This window comes from Aspergillus tubingensis (genome assembly GCF_013340325.1).
Source record: "Aspergillus tubingensis WU-2223L DNA, scaffold_7, whole genome shotgun sequence".
Classification (NCBI taxonomy): Eukaryota; Fungi; Ascomycota; class Eurotiomycetes; order Eurotiales; family Aspergillaceae; genus Aspergillus; species Aspergillus tubingensis.
In genome coordinates, this window is record NW_023336281.1 from 1,647,238 (window position 1) to 1,662,059 (window position 14,822).

A 14,822-nucleotide genomic window follows, 5' to 3' on the forward strand; every position below is an offset into this window, starting at 1 on the left:
CGGCGGGCGAGCCAATAAGGCGGTGTCGAGGCGACAATATTCATCAGATAGAGCGATAGATTCACTTCTTCTGGCAGCAGCAGGAAGGGGACCACAAAACACCTGTCAATCCCCTGGCCCATGGTCCAAGGTCGGTGTTACTCGCTGGCACTTACCGTCCCGCCATTCAATTCCACCTTCTCACCTCCAGACCTCCCTCTACAGCTTCATCTCCCTTCCCCATCCATCCCGCCATCCAAATACGATTTATCATATAACTAATCACTACACCACGCTTTACTTGCTGCACGGATAATGCTCATTGCAGCTTCTCCTGCTGCTGCTACTTCAACCGCTTGACACACACCGATTGCGCGCATCCCATCCTTCCTCCGCCGATATGGTCTTCCTACGTCTTCGAGTCAAGGTCTACCCGCGCGAGCAGGTTGCGCCTACGCCATCCTTCTCCTTCCGCTCGATCCTCGGTGATCGCGATCGCGATCGCGATGACGCCAGCCGCAGTGCTAATGGCTCGGGCGGTGGTAAACCCGTGGCTTTTCTGCTTGTGCTTGAGAAACCGGAAGATATTACGCTGGGCGGACTGGCTGGGTTGATTCAGGATAAGTGGAGGAAGTTGAGACCTAATGCGGAGTAAGTGCATGACTCTCTGGCTTGTCTACTCTGTCGTGCTTGGGATGAGTTACGTGTACTACAGACGGATTGGCTAAATCGCGTCATGTTAGACCTCTGGACATTAAGAAACTCCTCGACGACGATCATGAATCCGATGACCTCGATGCCGATATGACTGTCGCGGAAGTGTTTGTCGATAACGGTAGAGCACGCCAAGATATGTCCGACCAGCGGGGTACCGTTCGTGTGATACAGAAGCCTGGTCAATATGCCCCTGTGCGGTTCCCCTCCGTCACCCAGGACTGGGATGCCGCTGCGCAGAACTTTGAGCGCCAGATCCAGGTCAAGAAGGAGGCTGTTAAGAAGGCGATGGATCAGATTCCGACTATCCATGAAGAGGAGGGTAATGAGTATTCGAATGCTGGCTCTGCTAGTGCACGGTCGTCTGCGTGGAGTCCCTATGAGAACCGTCGGTCTGAAATTCCCGTTTCGTCTGTGGAAAAGGATGAGGTTCCAGGCTCGCCTGCGCCTTGGGAGAAGAGGCCGGTACTGCATGAGGAGGATTCTCAGAACCAGGTTGGCAGCAGTATTGCAGCTACACCTTTGCATAAGCGTATGCAGAGCCAGGAATTAGGGGATTCCCCATCGCACACCCCGACGCCTGAAGAGCGCACTGCATCTAGACACAGTTCCTCGCAAGGATCTGCAAAACAGCAGGTGAAGCAGGCAACGGAAGGGCAAGCTAATGGCTCGCATGAAATGGAAAGTATTGATGGATCTCTGTCGCCGTTGAGTACTCGGAAGCCACTCCAACGTCGACAAGTACCTGAAACCCAGCCGCCAGCCCCGGTCGTTAATGTTGACAGTGAGAGCGAGAGCGAGAGCGAGAGTGAAGACGAGACAGGAGACGAAAATGACGAGAACATGTCTCCCCCATCTGCTCAGAAGAACAAGCTCCAGAACGGCGATGTCGATATGCACGATACGGTGGAACCTACGCAGGAACAGCCGCAGTCCAGCTCGCGCAAGAGGAAGTTGAGCCAGGACGACTTCGAACCGAGCAAGGAGCCCCGCCTTTCTGAGCCAGGAAGCACACATGATACCCCCAAGGGCAACAAGCACGGCACGGTGACAGTTGAGGTGAGTCCGTATACTCCGAGCAAGCGCGCGCGAACCCCATCAATTGGATTTAGCCCCCGCCGAAGCTTTTTAATGCGTGCCCCATTCGCGCCCCCAAAACATGGTCTAGGCTTGGGAATAACAAAAAGCCCTCCTAACAACCGACTTACACGCTGTTTGACCCAGGACTCGGCCATCCCCCAACCCGACTTTTTGGCCCCTAATGGTACCCCGGAGATCCCCAGCAGCGCCCCTACTATTCGCCGTGGCTCAGTATCGCTTGCCCCATACTCGACGCCGTCGAAGGCCCAGGCCCCCCTTGACAAGGTCAAAAACTTGCACTCCGCCTTGCGCAAGAGCTCCCCTGCTGAACGACCATCCGAGCGCCGATCAGTATCGTTCGCCGAATCCGACGAGGTAGTATTTGCTGGGTCTCAACCAGTGCCAAAGTCGAACCCTCAGAGTACCTCGAAAGCTCATGCCAAGGGTTCAGACGCCAACCGGAGGACGTCCGATCCAAGCTCTATGGTTTTCCCTGCTTCTGTGCCCAAAGAGCGGCTGGACCAGCTCTTGGAAGAAGCAAACAGGAAAATCGAGCAGGATAAGCAGTACGAAGAGGAGTTGCAGGCTAAATTACAGACCGCACGCCAGCAGAAAGGCAGTGCTGCGTATATCCGCAAGCTACAGGAACTGTCGGACGCATGGACGGCTCTCAAGAAGGCCGAAAAGCACCAAAAGACGAAAACGGTAGCTCAGCGTAAGTTCGACTCGCTTCAGAAAGAGGTCGACAAGCTCGAGGCTGCGCAGAAATCAAAGACAGCTTCTGCCACACCGCAGAAGAAACAGCAGTCTACGACACCACGCTCTCAGCCCGCTGATGCCGCCAAATTGCCGACGCCGCATGACACGAAAGCTGCGAATGGCACCAAATCTCCAGCTTCGGAAAGCCGTGCTCAGCCTCAGAAGACTTCTCCTGCGCAAATGCGGACCAGGTCAGCTAGCAAGGTGGACGCTTCCCCGAAGATTGCCAGCGAGCCTCAGAGCTCTCTAGTTTCAGACAACCTGGACCTGCCGCCCATGAGCAGAACCGTTCACAGAGCCGGCTCTTCCAAACCAGATGGAACACCAGCCCGTGCAAGTACGGTGAAATCGCCCGAGAAGGCTCCTAAGCCGTCCCCGCAGGCACCGATCGAGCTGTCGTCTGATTCAGAAGAGTCCGAGGAATCCGAATCGGAATCAGAGTCAGAGTCGGAGTCCGAGGAAGAGGAAGAGAAGAAGCCTGCGATCCGTCAAACAGCCTCTTCACCAGTGAAAGGCAACACCGCAACACCCACCCAAGTTCCAGCCTCGCAACCAGCTCCGTCGCAGACATGGGCACGTCCTTCAAGCGCAACGCGCACGACGCGGACGACACTAAAATCATTGATCCAGAACCAGAAGAAGGAGCTGGAAGCGAAAACGCAGCCGAAACGGGCGGCAAACTCGCTGCCACAGAAGCGAAGTGTGTACTCGCCGCCATCAGATGATGACAGCGATAGTGAAAGCGAGAGCGAGAGTAGCAGCAGCGACAGCGATAGTGATTAAACATACCTTTCTCATTCGACTTCTTCTTTAACATTTGATTCTTCCGGGTGGTTGTATCATCATCAACATTATTGTCAAGCGCACTGTGTTGGCATTTCGGCTTTCTATCTGATATAGCGAGAATACTTATCTCAGTGATTTGGACGTGTGCACCTAGCAGCAGCATCTGGCGTGCATTGTATGTATGTATTGTTTAGTTCCAATGAACAATGAACAAGATAGCAGTACTTAGTAGTAACAACCAGACACAATTTCAACTAAGGCACATTCACCCCATTTTCCTCCCCCTCACCCACACCCTCATTCTCCCTCCCCATCATCCCCTCCACCTCCCTAATCTCCCAATTCCACCCAAACACATCCTCCACCTCCCCCGTCTGAATCCCCTGCAACAACCCCATCAACCTTCTACACACCGGCCCTCCCTCCCCCTTCCCACCACCACCATCCCCACACTCAAACCCCCACTTCTCCCCCCGGCTCTTCATCGTAATACTCCTAACAGGAACCAACCCAGCCGCCGTCCCCGCCGCAATCACCTCATCAAACTCCCGTATCTCCTCATACTTAACACTCCTCTTCTCCACTTGATACCCGAGCATCTTCTCCCCGATCTCCAACACCGACGCCGCAGTCACAGAATCAATCACGTTATCACTATCCGGCTGGACCAGCGTCACATTCCCTTCATCTCCATCTCCATATTTAACCCCAATAAACGCACTCGTCGAAAACTCATCCACCTCGCTCCTCGTCTTACTATCCAAATGCAACGTAATCCCATACCCCTCCTTATACGCCGCCATACTATGTCTCTGGACGGGCGCATAGTTGCCCCCCGCTTTAGCGCTCCCTGTGCCCTTTGGCGCTGTGCGATCGTAGTCCTCCAGGATGAGCGCGTCCACGGCGGAGATCCCGTGGTATAGGCCTGTCGGTGTGACGTACACCGCGAAAGTGAATGTCTCGGGCGGCGTGAGGGAGATTTGGGGTGATGAGCCGAATACCAATGGTCGGATGTAGAGTGCGGAGAGGCCGCCTCCTGTGAGGGCGGGGTTGGTGTAGGGGGGTACGTATTCGGCGTTGGTGGCTACTGCGAGGTTCACGGCGGAGAGGAAGATGGGGGTCGGGATTGGGGGGATGGAGAGGAGGGTGGAGGAGTGGGAGAGGCGGGAGGCGTTGAGGGTTGGGCGGAAGATGGTTATCTTGTTGGTGGAGGTGGTGGTGGTAGCATGGCGAAAGGCTTTTAGGCCTTCGTAGGCTTGTTGGCCGTAGTTTAGGGCTGGGGAGAGTCCGTGGATGGAGAGGTAGGGGGATTTGATTAGTTGGGGGGGTGACCAGGTTTGGGTTTGGGAGTCGTAGGTGGATTCGATGTGGTAGTTTACTGGTATTTAGTCAAGTTGATTAGTGGGTTGGTGATTTGATGAGTTGGGGTGGGATGGGATGGATATACCGTCGCGCACTTTGAAGCCGATGTTGGTCCAGTCGATGGAGGGGGTCGGGGGTGGGGGGAAGGGGGGCATTTTGGTTGTTTGTATATTCTAGATATGGGGTGAGGGGGAAAGTTGTAAAGAGAAGATAAAGGTGATGGAGATAAACTACTCAGATATAAGATAGGTAGTTAATATACATAGGCAAAGCAAGGTAGCAAGCGGAATGCAGCGCATGTGGAATGCCGGAATCGCTATTGGAGTTCCCCTCTACTTTGTCTGCATCCGTACTGCACCAGAGGAATGTGGTTCCTCGGCTGGATGCAGCAGTCAAGTTTATTCCATCCATGGGTCGCTGTGCAGTGCAGTACATCTCTCCGCATTTCGGCTTTTATCCCCGCAAACTTTAGTATTTGGCTAGTTGGGTGGGTATGGTCCATTAGCAGCATTCTCGAAGGGAATACGGGATCAGCAAGATCAGCTGTCAGGTTCTACCTTGTTCCCTGTGCGCATGTTAGTAAGACAGTGTATTACTACTCTGTGAATTTAGACCTGGCTGGAATATTGAGAAAGTTCGTATTCCGTCAGCAGGATACGGTCAGTGTTACCATCCCGCTCTGCTCACCGGTTCAGTATTTCAGCTCCCTCCTTCACTGGGAAACCCTCATTATAGCCCAGCACACTAATGCTCATGCCAAGCAAAGGGCTATCGAGGGATGCTTACATGACAGGGTTACTGCCCTCATACCTCGTCCGTGCATCTTACGCGAGATATTGCCCTTCTTTGTGTGAAGATCAACCCTAAGTACCTCAGTGACCGAGCCTTGCATAACACAATAACTAGTTAGTGGGTTAATATGGGCGGTGGCTGGACTTGAATTCAGGCCATGGCGATAACACCATCTTTTGTCGGTGTGGTGAGACCCTTTAGTCACAATCACGCCCTTGATAACTAACGCCCCTGATAGTAAGTAAGTACCTTTGTGATAATGAATCATTCACTTCTGTGATGTACTTCTTCTCCCCTGCCTTACGCAGCCCAGTGCTGTCATTCCTTATTTAGCAAGATCTCTGCTGGCATATGCACTGCAAGGTCAGAACAAGTCAGATTGTCTGCTGCAGAGTGAAGTGTGAACTGGCTATATTTGGGTCCATCTCGGCCCGCGCAGGAGAATAGTATGGGGCGGGTAGAGTGGATATCTGCCGCGACGGGAAGAACAGAGATCGCTACACTACCAGGGAAGAAGAGACAGTGATCAGCGAGGGAAGTAGAGTTTTTGAATATAATTGCAATATGAATGAATACCGAGAATACCTCATTGTTCGAGATATATTATTATTTATAAAATACGTTCGAGTATTCACTGTGAACAAGGAAGTAAAGGGATACCCCTGTCTTACTTGTGTATTGACTAGCCGTGTCGGGAATCCATCCCCGTCCCGATGCAAAAGTCGCAAACGCGTCAGCTCACGTCACGTGCGCACAGCCTCCCCTCGATGCCCCCAATCCAATCCAATTCATCCATTCTATTCCATCCTATTCATCCGTTCAATGCTGCCTCTCAATTGCCCTTTTGCTCTCCATTCTTCTCCCTGCTGCTTCAGCTCCTCCCACGCGGATCCTTCCAACTGATGACACCCCCCGTGCCATCGGATCCCTCACTCTCCAGTTTCTCTCTCCATCTGGCCCACTGTATTGGAGTCCCTCAGCATGCGGTGGCGGCTGCCTGGCGCCCGGTCGACCCTTCCTGCCAGTGTCGCACTCCTCCTGCTCCCCGTTCTTGTTGCTCCGCAGCAGTGGCATGAACCTCACCATGAGCTCTCCTCCACCGTTTCCGTCCCCCTCCGACCGACCGGTTTCACCTCCGGCGTTGATGCTCCCCCCTCTTTCGACGTGAAATCCAACGATGCGAGCGCCCTAGCAACCCTGGCTCTGGCCGGCTCTGGCCGCGCCGTTCGAGCCCCTCCTGCCCAGGCCAGCAGCTCTTCCGCTGGCCTGGCTCCGCAGCTTCACGCGCGGTCCCTGCAGGACTGGGAGGTTGAGGACTTTGTCCTGCTGGCGACCGTCGACGGTTCCATTCACGCACGCGACCGCAAGACCGGTGCCGCTCGTTGGGCCCTCGAGGTCCCGAGCAGCCCTATGGTCGAAAGCCTCTACCACCGAGCCAACCGCTCCAGCTTCGACCGTGCCCAACCCGAGGACGATTTTATCTGGATCGTCGAGCCGAGTCAGGGCGGAAGCCTCTACATCTATAGCTCGGGGCCGGAGGCTGGTCTCCAGAAATTGGGATTGACTGTGAAGGAACTTGTTGACGAAACGCCTTACTCGGGGACCGACCCGGCTGTTACTTATACGGCACGGAAGGAAACGACCCTTTATACCATTGATGCTCGCACCGGAAACATCATACGAGTCTTTAGCTCTAGAGGCCCAATCTCGTCAGGTCAGGAATGTCGTAAGGTCGATGGACTGGATGTGGATATGGAGGAATGTGAATCCCCTTCGGGTACTCTAGTTCTTGGTCGTGTCGAATACACGGTAGCCATCCAGAACACCGAAACCGGTGATCCGATCTGCACTCTCAAATACTCGGAGTGGACGGCCAACAACCGGGATATGGACCTCCAGAGCCAGTACCTCCGCACGATGGACCAAAGCCATATTTACAGCATGCATGACGGTGTGGTCCTCGGCTTCGATCATTCCCGGATGGACCGGCCACGATACACCCAGCGATTCTCGAGCCCGGTGGTCCGCGTCTTCGATGTTGCTCGTCCGGTCAGCGCCGATTCATCTAATGACCCTACTCCCCTTATTCTACTCTCGCAGCCTCTGCAGCCTCCTGACCCCGACTACGGTACGCTTGACGATCGTGACGAACGAGTGTTCATTGATTATACTGAGGGTGGTGGCTGGTATGCCATGTCGGAGGCGACCTACCCGCTTGTCACCGGAAGAGCCAAGATGGCCCAATGCTACGAAAAAGACTACCTCCGCCATGGTCAACCCCTGACAAGCTTGACCCCAAGGCAGCAACAAGACGCACTAGCAGGAGTTCATTCTCTGAACGGCCCACGCGTTGTCCGCCGTCACATTCCCAGCATTTCTGGTCCCTCATCCGCCGATATGTCCAACGATACGCCTCGGGAGTTGATCTATAGCTCGTCCGACCTGGCACTGCCTCCAGCCCTACGCCACAGCACCATCATACGGAAGGGCTGGGATAATGCCATTGACATTTTCGTGACGCTCTTGCTTCTCTTTTTCGGCACCTTCATCTGGTTCAATTCTCATCACATTCAGGAACTCGCCAAACAGAAGTTGGATCTGAAAAATATCATGGCCTCGTACGGACAGCCCATGTCTACCCCGCCGACCCCAATCGTGGAAGGCCCTCATTTGAAACGCGAGGCCAGCCCTAACCGCATGGCGAATCTGACTGTCGATATGAATGTTTCAGATGAGCAGCCGCAGGGTGGTGATTCGACGCCAAGGCCCAAGAAATCCCAAAACTCTCTTGCGCCCGACACCACTCCACGCGTACGCATCCGGGAACCGTCTCAAGGCCCAGATGGCGATGACGATGTTGACGAGCTCAATATACAAGACGGCGAAAAGCCTAAGAAGAAGGCTCGCCGCGGTCGTCGTGGTGGCAAGAATCATAGGCGGGGTAAGAAGCCGAATAGCGACAGTGAATCGAGGGATCCCGCCGATCGTGTTGTTGAGGAAGTGAACAAGCTCCAACCTCAGTCTCGCTTGGAACCTGATGTACAGCTGACCCGGACAGTGTCGCATGAGATCATGGAAATGGATGGGGTTCTCCAGATCGGCCGTCTCAGGGTGTACACTGACGTGGTCTTGGGACACGGAAGCCACGGGACCGTGGTGTATCGAGGCTCGTTCGATGGACGCGATGTGGCTGTCAAGCGCATGCTGGTAGAATTCTATGATATCGCATCCCATGAAGTGGGCCTGTTGCAAGAAAGTGATGACCATGGCAATGTGATCCGGTACTACTGCCGAGAGCAGGCTGCCGGTTTCCTCTACATTGCTTTGGAGCTGTGCCCGGCCTCTTTGCAGGATGTGGTTGAACGTCCATCGGATTTCCCGCAGCTAGTCCAGGGCGGCTTGGATTTGCCTGACGTTCTGCGCCAGATTGTGGCAGGTGTTCGCTATCTTCATTCTCTCAAGATAGTGCACCGCGATCTGAAACCACAGAACATTCTGGTGGCGATGCCTCGCGGGCGTACTGGTTCACGCTCCCTGCGATTGCTAATCTCGGATTTCGGCTTGTGTAAGAAGCTCGAGGACAACCAAAGTTCCTTCCGCGCGACTACGGCACATGCCGCAGGTACCTCTGGCTGGCGAGCCCCTGAATTGCTGGTAGACGACGACATGAGCCCGGCCATGCAGGGAAGCGAGTCCCAACACACCGAATCTTCAGAACCAGCTGTGGTGGACCCTCAAACCAACCGGCGGGCTACTCGAGCCATCGATATCTTCTCTTTGGGCTGCGTCTTCTATTACGTTCTGACACGGGGCTGTCACCCGTTTGACAAGAACGGCAAGTTTATGCGTGAGGCCAACATTGTCAAGGGCAACTACAACCTTGATGAGCTGCAGCGTCTGGGCGATTATGCCTACGAGGCTGAAGATCTGATCCAGTCCATGTTGTCGCTCGATCCTCGACGACGGTAAGTCGATTCTCATTACATGCCATGCTTAGTACTAACTTTCCTAGCCCCGATGCAAGCGCCGTGTTGACGCACCCGTTCTTTTGGCCTCCATCTGACCGTCTTAGCTTCCTCTGCGACGTCTCGGATCACTTTGAATTCGAACCGCGGGATCCTCCTTCGGACGCTCTTCTGTGTCTTGAGTCGGTCGCGCCACGGGTGATGGGCCCGGACATGGATTTCCTGCGACTACTGCCACGGGACTTCAAAGACAATCTCGGCAAGCAGCGTAAATACACGGGATCGAAGATGCTAGATTTACTGCGAGCTCTCCGGAACAAGCGCAACCATTACAACGACATGCCGGAGCATCTCAAGGCACACATTGGCGGCTTACCGGAAGGGTATCTCAATTTTTGGACTGTGCGATTCCCCAGTCTCCTCATGAGCTGCCACTGGGTCATTGTGGAGTTGCGTTTGACTCGGTCCGACCGCTTCAAGCGCTACTTCACGGCGATCGATTAGGGGTTGCCAACGTAGACGCCATTTACTTGTATATAAGCATATGTAGATGACATGTTACGATTCCATAAGTGATACGAGTCTTCCTTTTCTCTAATCTGAATTGTTGCTGTAAACTTGGACATCTCGATGCATTCTGACTGTGCGCGGGGTGATCACGTGCCTCTAGTCTAGTGACTGGGGAAGCCCTCAGCGATGAGTCATGAAAAGCGCTGATTGGCCCCAGGCGCTTATCTGGAAGCAGCCTAGCGTCCCCGATGTCGCTGGACGGGAGTCACAGTCACAACCGGCAGGTGTGATTCAGACTTGCCTAATTCAGCCAGCCAGTCCCATCGCTGTCCTTTATCAACATCGTCAATTCTTCTTTTCTTCTCTTCCAACCATCCATTCTTCACTACACACACATCAAAATGAGCGGTAACAAGGCTGTCGCTGAAAACATGCTCTGGGGAGGTCGTTTCACCCGTAAGTACACTGATTACCCCTCAATGCCTCCCATTGGGACAGCGGCTAATGTTCACTTCCGGCTGCAGAGGGCCTCGACCCCCTGATGGTGCAGTACAACATGTCCCTGCCCTATGACCGCATTTTCTGGAAGCAGGACATTGCTGGCTCCATTGCCTTCGCCCGGGCCAACCACAAGAACGGCATCCTGACCGCACACGAGTTCGCTGAGATCGAGCGCGGCTTCAAGCAGATCGCCGAGGAATGGAGCACCAACACCTTCGTCGCCAAGGAGAACGACGAGGACATTCACACTGCCAACGAGCGCCGTTTGTCTGAGATCATCGGCAAGGAGATTGGAGGCAAGCTGCACACCGGCCGGTCCCGTAACGAGCAGATTGCCACGGACATGCGCTTGTGGCTGCGGGATGAACTGCGCAAGCTGGAGAGCTTCCTGTGCGATCTCGTCAAGGTCTCCATTGCCCGTGCGGAGTCTGAGCTCGACTACATCATGCCTGGTTACACCCACTTGCAGAAGGCCCAGCCGGTCCGCTGGAGCCACTGGCTCCTGTCGCACGCGACCGCCTTTGCCAGCGAACTCCAGCGTCTGCGGGAGGTCATCAAGCGCGTCAACCGCAGTCCCTTGGGCACTGGTGCCCTTGCCGGAAACCCTTTCCAGATTGACCGTGAGGCCATGGCTAAGGAGCTTGGCTTTGATGGTCTGCTGTACAACTCGATGAACGCTGTGGCCGACCGTGACTTTGCTATGGAGACCATGCAATGGGGCAGCTCCTTCATGCTCAAGATCTCCCGCTGGGCGGAGGATCTGATCATCTACAGCAGCTTGGAGTTTGGCTTTGTCCGGTTGTCCGATGCTTACTCGACCGGCTCGTCGTTGATGCCTCAGAAGAAGAACGCAGGTCAGTGACAACGATCACAATTGAACGCAATTTATACTGACTTTTTCCAAAGACAGCCTGGAGCTTCTGCGTGGTAAGGCCGGTCGTGCCTTTGGCCAGATGGCCGGTCTGATGTGCACCATCAAGGGTCTCCCTACTACATACAACAAGGATCTGCAGGAGAGTGTCGAGCCCCTGCTCGACCACATTAAGACTGTCGGAGACAGCATTCAGATCGCCACCGGTGTCCTCTCCACCCTCACTACCATCCCCGAGAAGATGACCGCCGCGCTGGCACCGGAGATGCTGGCCACCGAGATTGCCGACTACCTCGTCCGCAAGGGCGTGCCTTTCCGCGAGGGTCACCACATCTCTGGCCGTGTCGTTGCCCTGGCCGAGAAGCACAACGTGCCCATGGACACCCTGTCCCTGGAGCAGCTGCAGACCGTGGATGCCCGCTTCGACGAGGGCGTCCAGGCCTGCTTGGACTACGAGCGTGCTGTTGAACTGAAGGATGCCGTTGGTGGCACCAGCCGCCGGGCTGTGTTGGAGCAGACCGGTGTTCTTCGCTCATTGTTGTAGGCGTTTTTGTTTATTCTGGGATGGTTGGTTATGGCAAAAGTTAGCGGGCTCGGGATAGAGATTTGTATGATATCCATAATATTGATCTAGACATGATGATTATAATGCCTTGCCGTACTGTAGATGGAAATATCGTCGGATCTATCTAACGTGTAGTAGATGACATAGGAATAGATGCACGGACGAAGGAAACTGAAGCTTCTTCAGTTGCCTTGGCCTGCAATTATCCACCAGTTAGTTCTCCTTCTCCAACAGTATCCAAGCCATGTCCTTGGTTCTTTCCAGGACCATTGCATGAGTCCAAGCTGCTTCGTCAGGAGTGAAAGTGACATCCCCTTTCCTCCTGGATGCCTTGATAGCTAGCTCTGTAGCTAGTCACTTGTTTCTGACGAGGTGAAGTATTGATGAGTCTCATCGAGACTCAGTGCAATATATACCACCACACATCAGCGCAGTCAAGTTGACGGTGAGTGAGACAGCCCTATCCCTTTTGTCATATAAGTCCCCCAACCTCATAAGCTCTCTTCATAAACATTAGTATAAATCCAAAAAAAAAAAAAAATCCCCCCTCTTCCCTCCCCACCTACTTAACATCCACATCCCACAACGCCCTCAAATCCCTCGGCACCCCCCTCCCCAACCCCCCCTTCGCATTCTCATCAACCTGATACACCCTCAACACGCCATCCCCATCATGCACCAACGCACACCTATGCGGCACGCCCCTCACCACCTCAAACACCATCTCCAACACTCTCACCAACTTCCGTATCTTCTCCTCATTATCCCTCTCCCACTGCTCCAGCCTCCCCTCCTTCTCCATATTCTGCGCCCTTGCCGGCAGAAACGTCCCGTCAGGCTGATACTGCCCCGTACATAGAATCGGGGTGTGAGAGAACCACATCTGCTCGAGATTCTTCGAGTTGTCGAGGCGTTTACTCACTGGTCCGGTTTTGATCTCGATGATTCGGTTAGGATGCACTAACGTGCCGGAGTTTATTACCCTGATTCCGGTGGGGGATTGGTGATTGGTATTGGTGGGAGTGGTGGAAGTGGAAGTGTGTGCTGGTGGTGGTTTTCCAGGCATACATGCATCCACTTCATATCTCAGCAAGATATGTATCCCGCCGAGGGTATACCGCACCGCTCGGTTATGGATGATGCTCCCGCGCACGTAGCGCGGGTTCCACGTCGAGGCTTTTTCGAAGGAGTGGCCGTATCCTTGGAATTGGCCTACGAAGTTTGTCTTGCTGCTTGTCCAGAGGGAGAGGAGGACGGTGGTGTTGATTACTTCCACGTCGATTCGGAAGGGCTTTTTGCTGGAGCTGACGAAGCCGAGGAGGAGGCGGAGGTTGCGCCGGTCGCTTATTAGGTCGGTTGTGGTGAGGTTCACTTTGGGTTTGCCGGTGGTGGTTGTGGTGGTGGTGATGGCGCGGAGGAGAGGTTCCAAGCTGCAGTTGGGGAAGATGAGGCTGTTGGGGTCTAGGATGTATTTTCCTGAGTCCGGGAGGATGTGCGTGGGGGTGGTGGGGGGTTTGTAGATCGAGGGGGTTCCTTGGTTTTTTTTTTCAGTATTGGTGGTGGTTTGGGGGATGCTGGGGATGAGGGTAGATGTGGATTGAGGGTGGGGAGAGTGAGGTCTACCTGGAACTACCATGCTCTTTTCCTTCTTGGGGAGGAGGTTATAAGAGGTGATTGTTTTAAGGTCCTTCTTTGTGCAGCTGATGTTGGGGTCGGGGTGGATGCTGTCTAGAGGTATTTCCCCAATGGGGAGGAGAAGCCCCTTGAGGAGGGGAGCTTTGGGCATGGTGCTACTTGGTGGTGATTGAGATGTGGTGGTGGTAATGGTGGGATATAGGTGAGGTTCAGGAGATGGAGTGAAAGCTCTACACTGGAGATAGAAGTGTAAGGTTAAGGTGTACGCAAGGCTCAATCTGTGATCTGGCCATGTTACCCCGCAGTTCAGGGATACAAAAACAACAACAAATCATGCCAACTAATCTGGAAGTGAATGCGAGTGGCTGTGTTGTATTTAGTCTGTTTTGAATTTTCTTTCTTTGTGTCAGCTTCAAGTCAGTACTTTGTATAAGTGAAGCGGGTGGATGGGTTGGGTTAACGGGCGATTGTTGCTTATTTGCAATTGGGGCCTCTTTTCTTCTCCACTTGGTTGGGGCCAGAAGGAGCTCACATGTTGTGACTTTGAACGGGGGTGGTGAGACATACATGGGTTGGTTATTGGTCATTAGGATTCATGTATGAAAGGATTATGAGAAAGCACTCGCAACAGTTTCCTTATATGTTAATTCATAGGATGGATTGTAATATATACTATGATCAGGGTCCAGCAGGACGCCCGATGAATCGGACACGGATCGTGCTATCGTTAAGATAGACTCTTTAGCCGCCTGGTGAAACACTGTACTGTCTAGACCCTGTCGCTACTACTATTCAGTCGTACTGACAAGCGCTGGGGATTGTTGGTGCCTAATGATCAGATAAATGATGTTACATCCACACCAGCAGCATCTGATATATAACGGGGCAGTGCTGAAGATCAGCGATGGAGTAATTTCCAGCGAGTGGGGCTTAAGTTGAAGTTCGTCTCAGATTCTAGCTTCTTTAAGGGCATGAACTATGGGTAGTGCCAAAGTACCAGGTACAATATTGATGGAAAGAGGTACAAAGTCAATGCAGACATGGCTCAAAATGATTCAAGTACACGAAGGCCGGTAGAATATAAAACTTTAAAGCAAGCATTGTAACAAGTACCACGGGACGATGGCGCATCTGGGAGCGCGTCAGACTGAAGATCTGGAGGTGGCCGGTTCAAGCCCGGCTCGTCCCATTCTTTTTTTAAACCTTTTTTTTTGTTTTTGTTTACTATCCGTTCCTATTTCTTTGTCTTCTTAGCCATGCCCCTCTTCTTCTGCTTATCACTATTCAATTGCAGACTACAGAC

General features: G+C 53.5%; 5 protein-coding genes and 1 non-coding gene across 6 annotated transcripts; 4 read left to right on the forward strand and 2 right to left on the reverse strand.

The window, feature by feature from the left end:
• Nucleotides 1-379: 379 nt before the first annotated feature.
• AtWU_05507 (uncharacterized protein) lies at nt 380-3,315 on the forward strand (the record flags this gene model as incomplete). The annotated part of the gene is made up of 2 exons (XM_035500617.1): nt 380-630; nt 723-3,315. 2 exons carry the CDS (start codon nt 380-382, stop codon nt 3,313-3,315), a joined length of 2,844 nt encoding a protein of 947 aa, XP_035356510.1.
• A 257-nt stretch (nt 3,316-3,572) lies between these two features.
• Nucleotides 3,573-4,835, reverse strand: AtWU_05508 (branched-chain amino acid aminotransferase; the record flags this gene model as incomplete). The annotated part of the gene is made up of 2 exons (XM_035500618.1): nt 3,573-4,696; nt 4,766-4,835. 2 exons carry the CDS (start codon nt 4,833-4,835, stop codon nt 3,573-3,575), a joined length of 1,194 nt encoding a protein of 397 aa, XP_035356511.1.
• A 1,618-nt stretch (nt 4,836-6,453) lies between these two features.
• Nucleotides 6,454-9,941, forward strand: ireA (bifunctional endoribonuclease/protein kinase IRE1; the record flags this gene model as incomplete). The annotated part of the gene is made up of 2 exons (XM_035500619.1): nt 6,454-9,437; nt 9,485-9,941. 2 exons carry the CDS (start codon nt 6,454-6,456, stop codon nt 9,939-9,941), a joined length of 3,441 nt encoding a protein of 1,146 aa, XP_035356512.1.
• Nucleotides 9,942-10,348: 407 nt separating this feature from the next.
• On the forward strand, nt 10,349-11,863 carry AtWU_05510 (argininosuccinate lyase ARG4; the record flags this gene model as incomplete). Its single annotated transcript, XM_035500620.1, has 3 exons — nt 10,349-10,403; nt 10,472-11,302; nt 11,355-11,863. 3 exons carry the CDS (start codon nt 10,349-10,351, stop codon nt 11,861-11,863), a joined length of 1,395 nt encoding a protein of 464 aa, XP_035356513.1.
• Nucleotides 11,864-12,446: 583 nt separating this feature from the next.
• On the reverse strand, nt 12,447-13,670 carry AtWU_05511 (uncharacterized protein; the record flags this gene model as incomplete). The annotated part of the gene is made up of 1 exon (XM_035500621.1): nt 12,447-13,670. The coding sequence occupies one exon, from the start codon at nt 13,668-13,670 to the stop codon at nt 12,447-12,449; it is 1,224 nt and encodes a 407-aa protein (XP_035356514.1).
• A 965-nt stretch (nt 13,671-14,635) lies between these two features.
• AtWU_t140 lies at nt 14,636-14,708 on the forward strand. The gene has a single exon. It is a non-coding gene; the product is annotated as a tRNA-Phe (tRNA).
• Nucleotides 14,709-14,822: the final 114 nt, after the last annotated feature.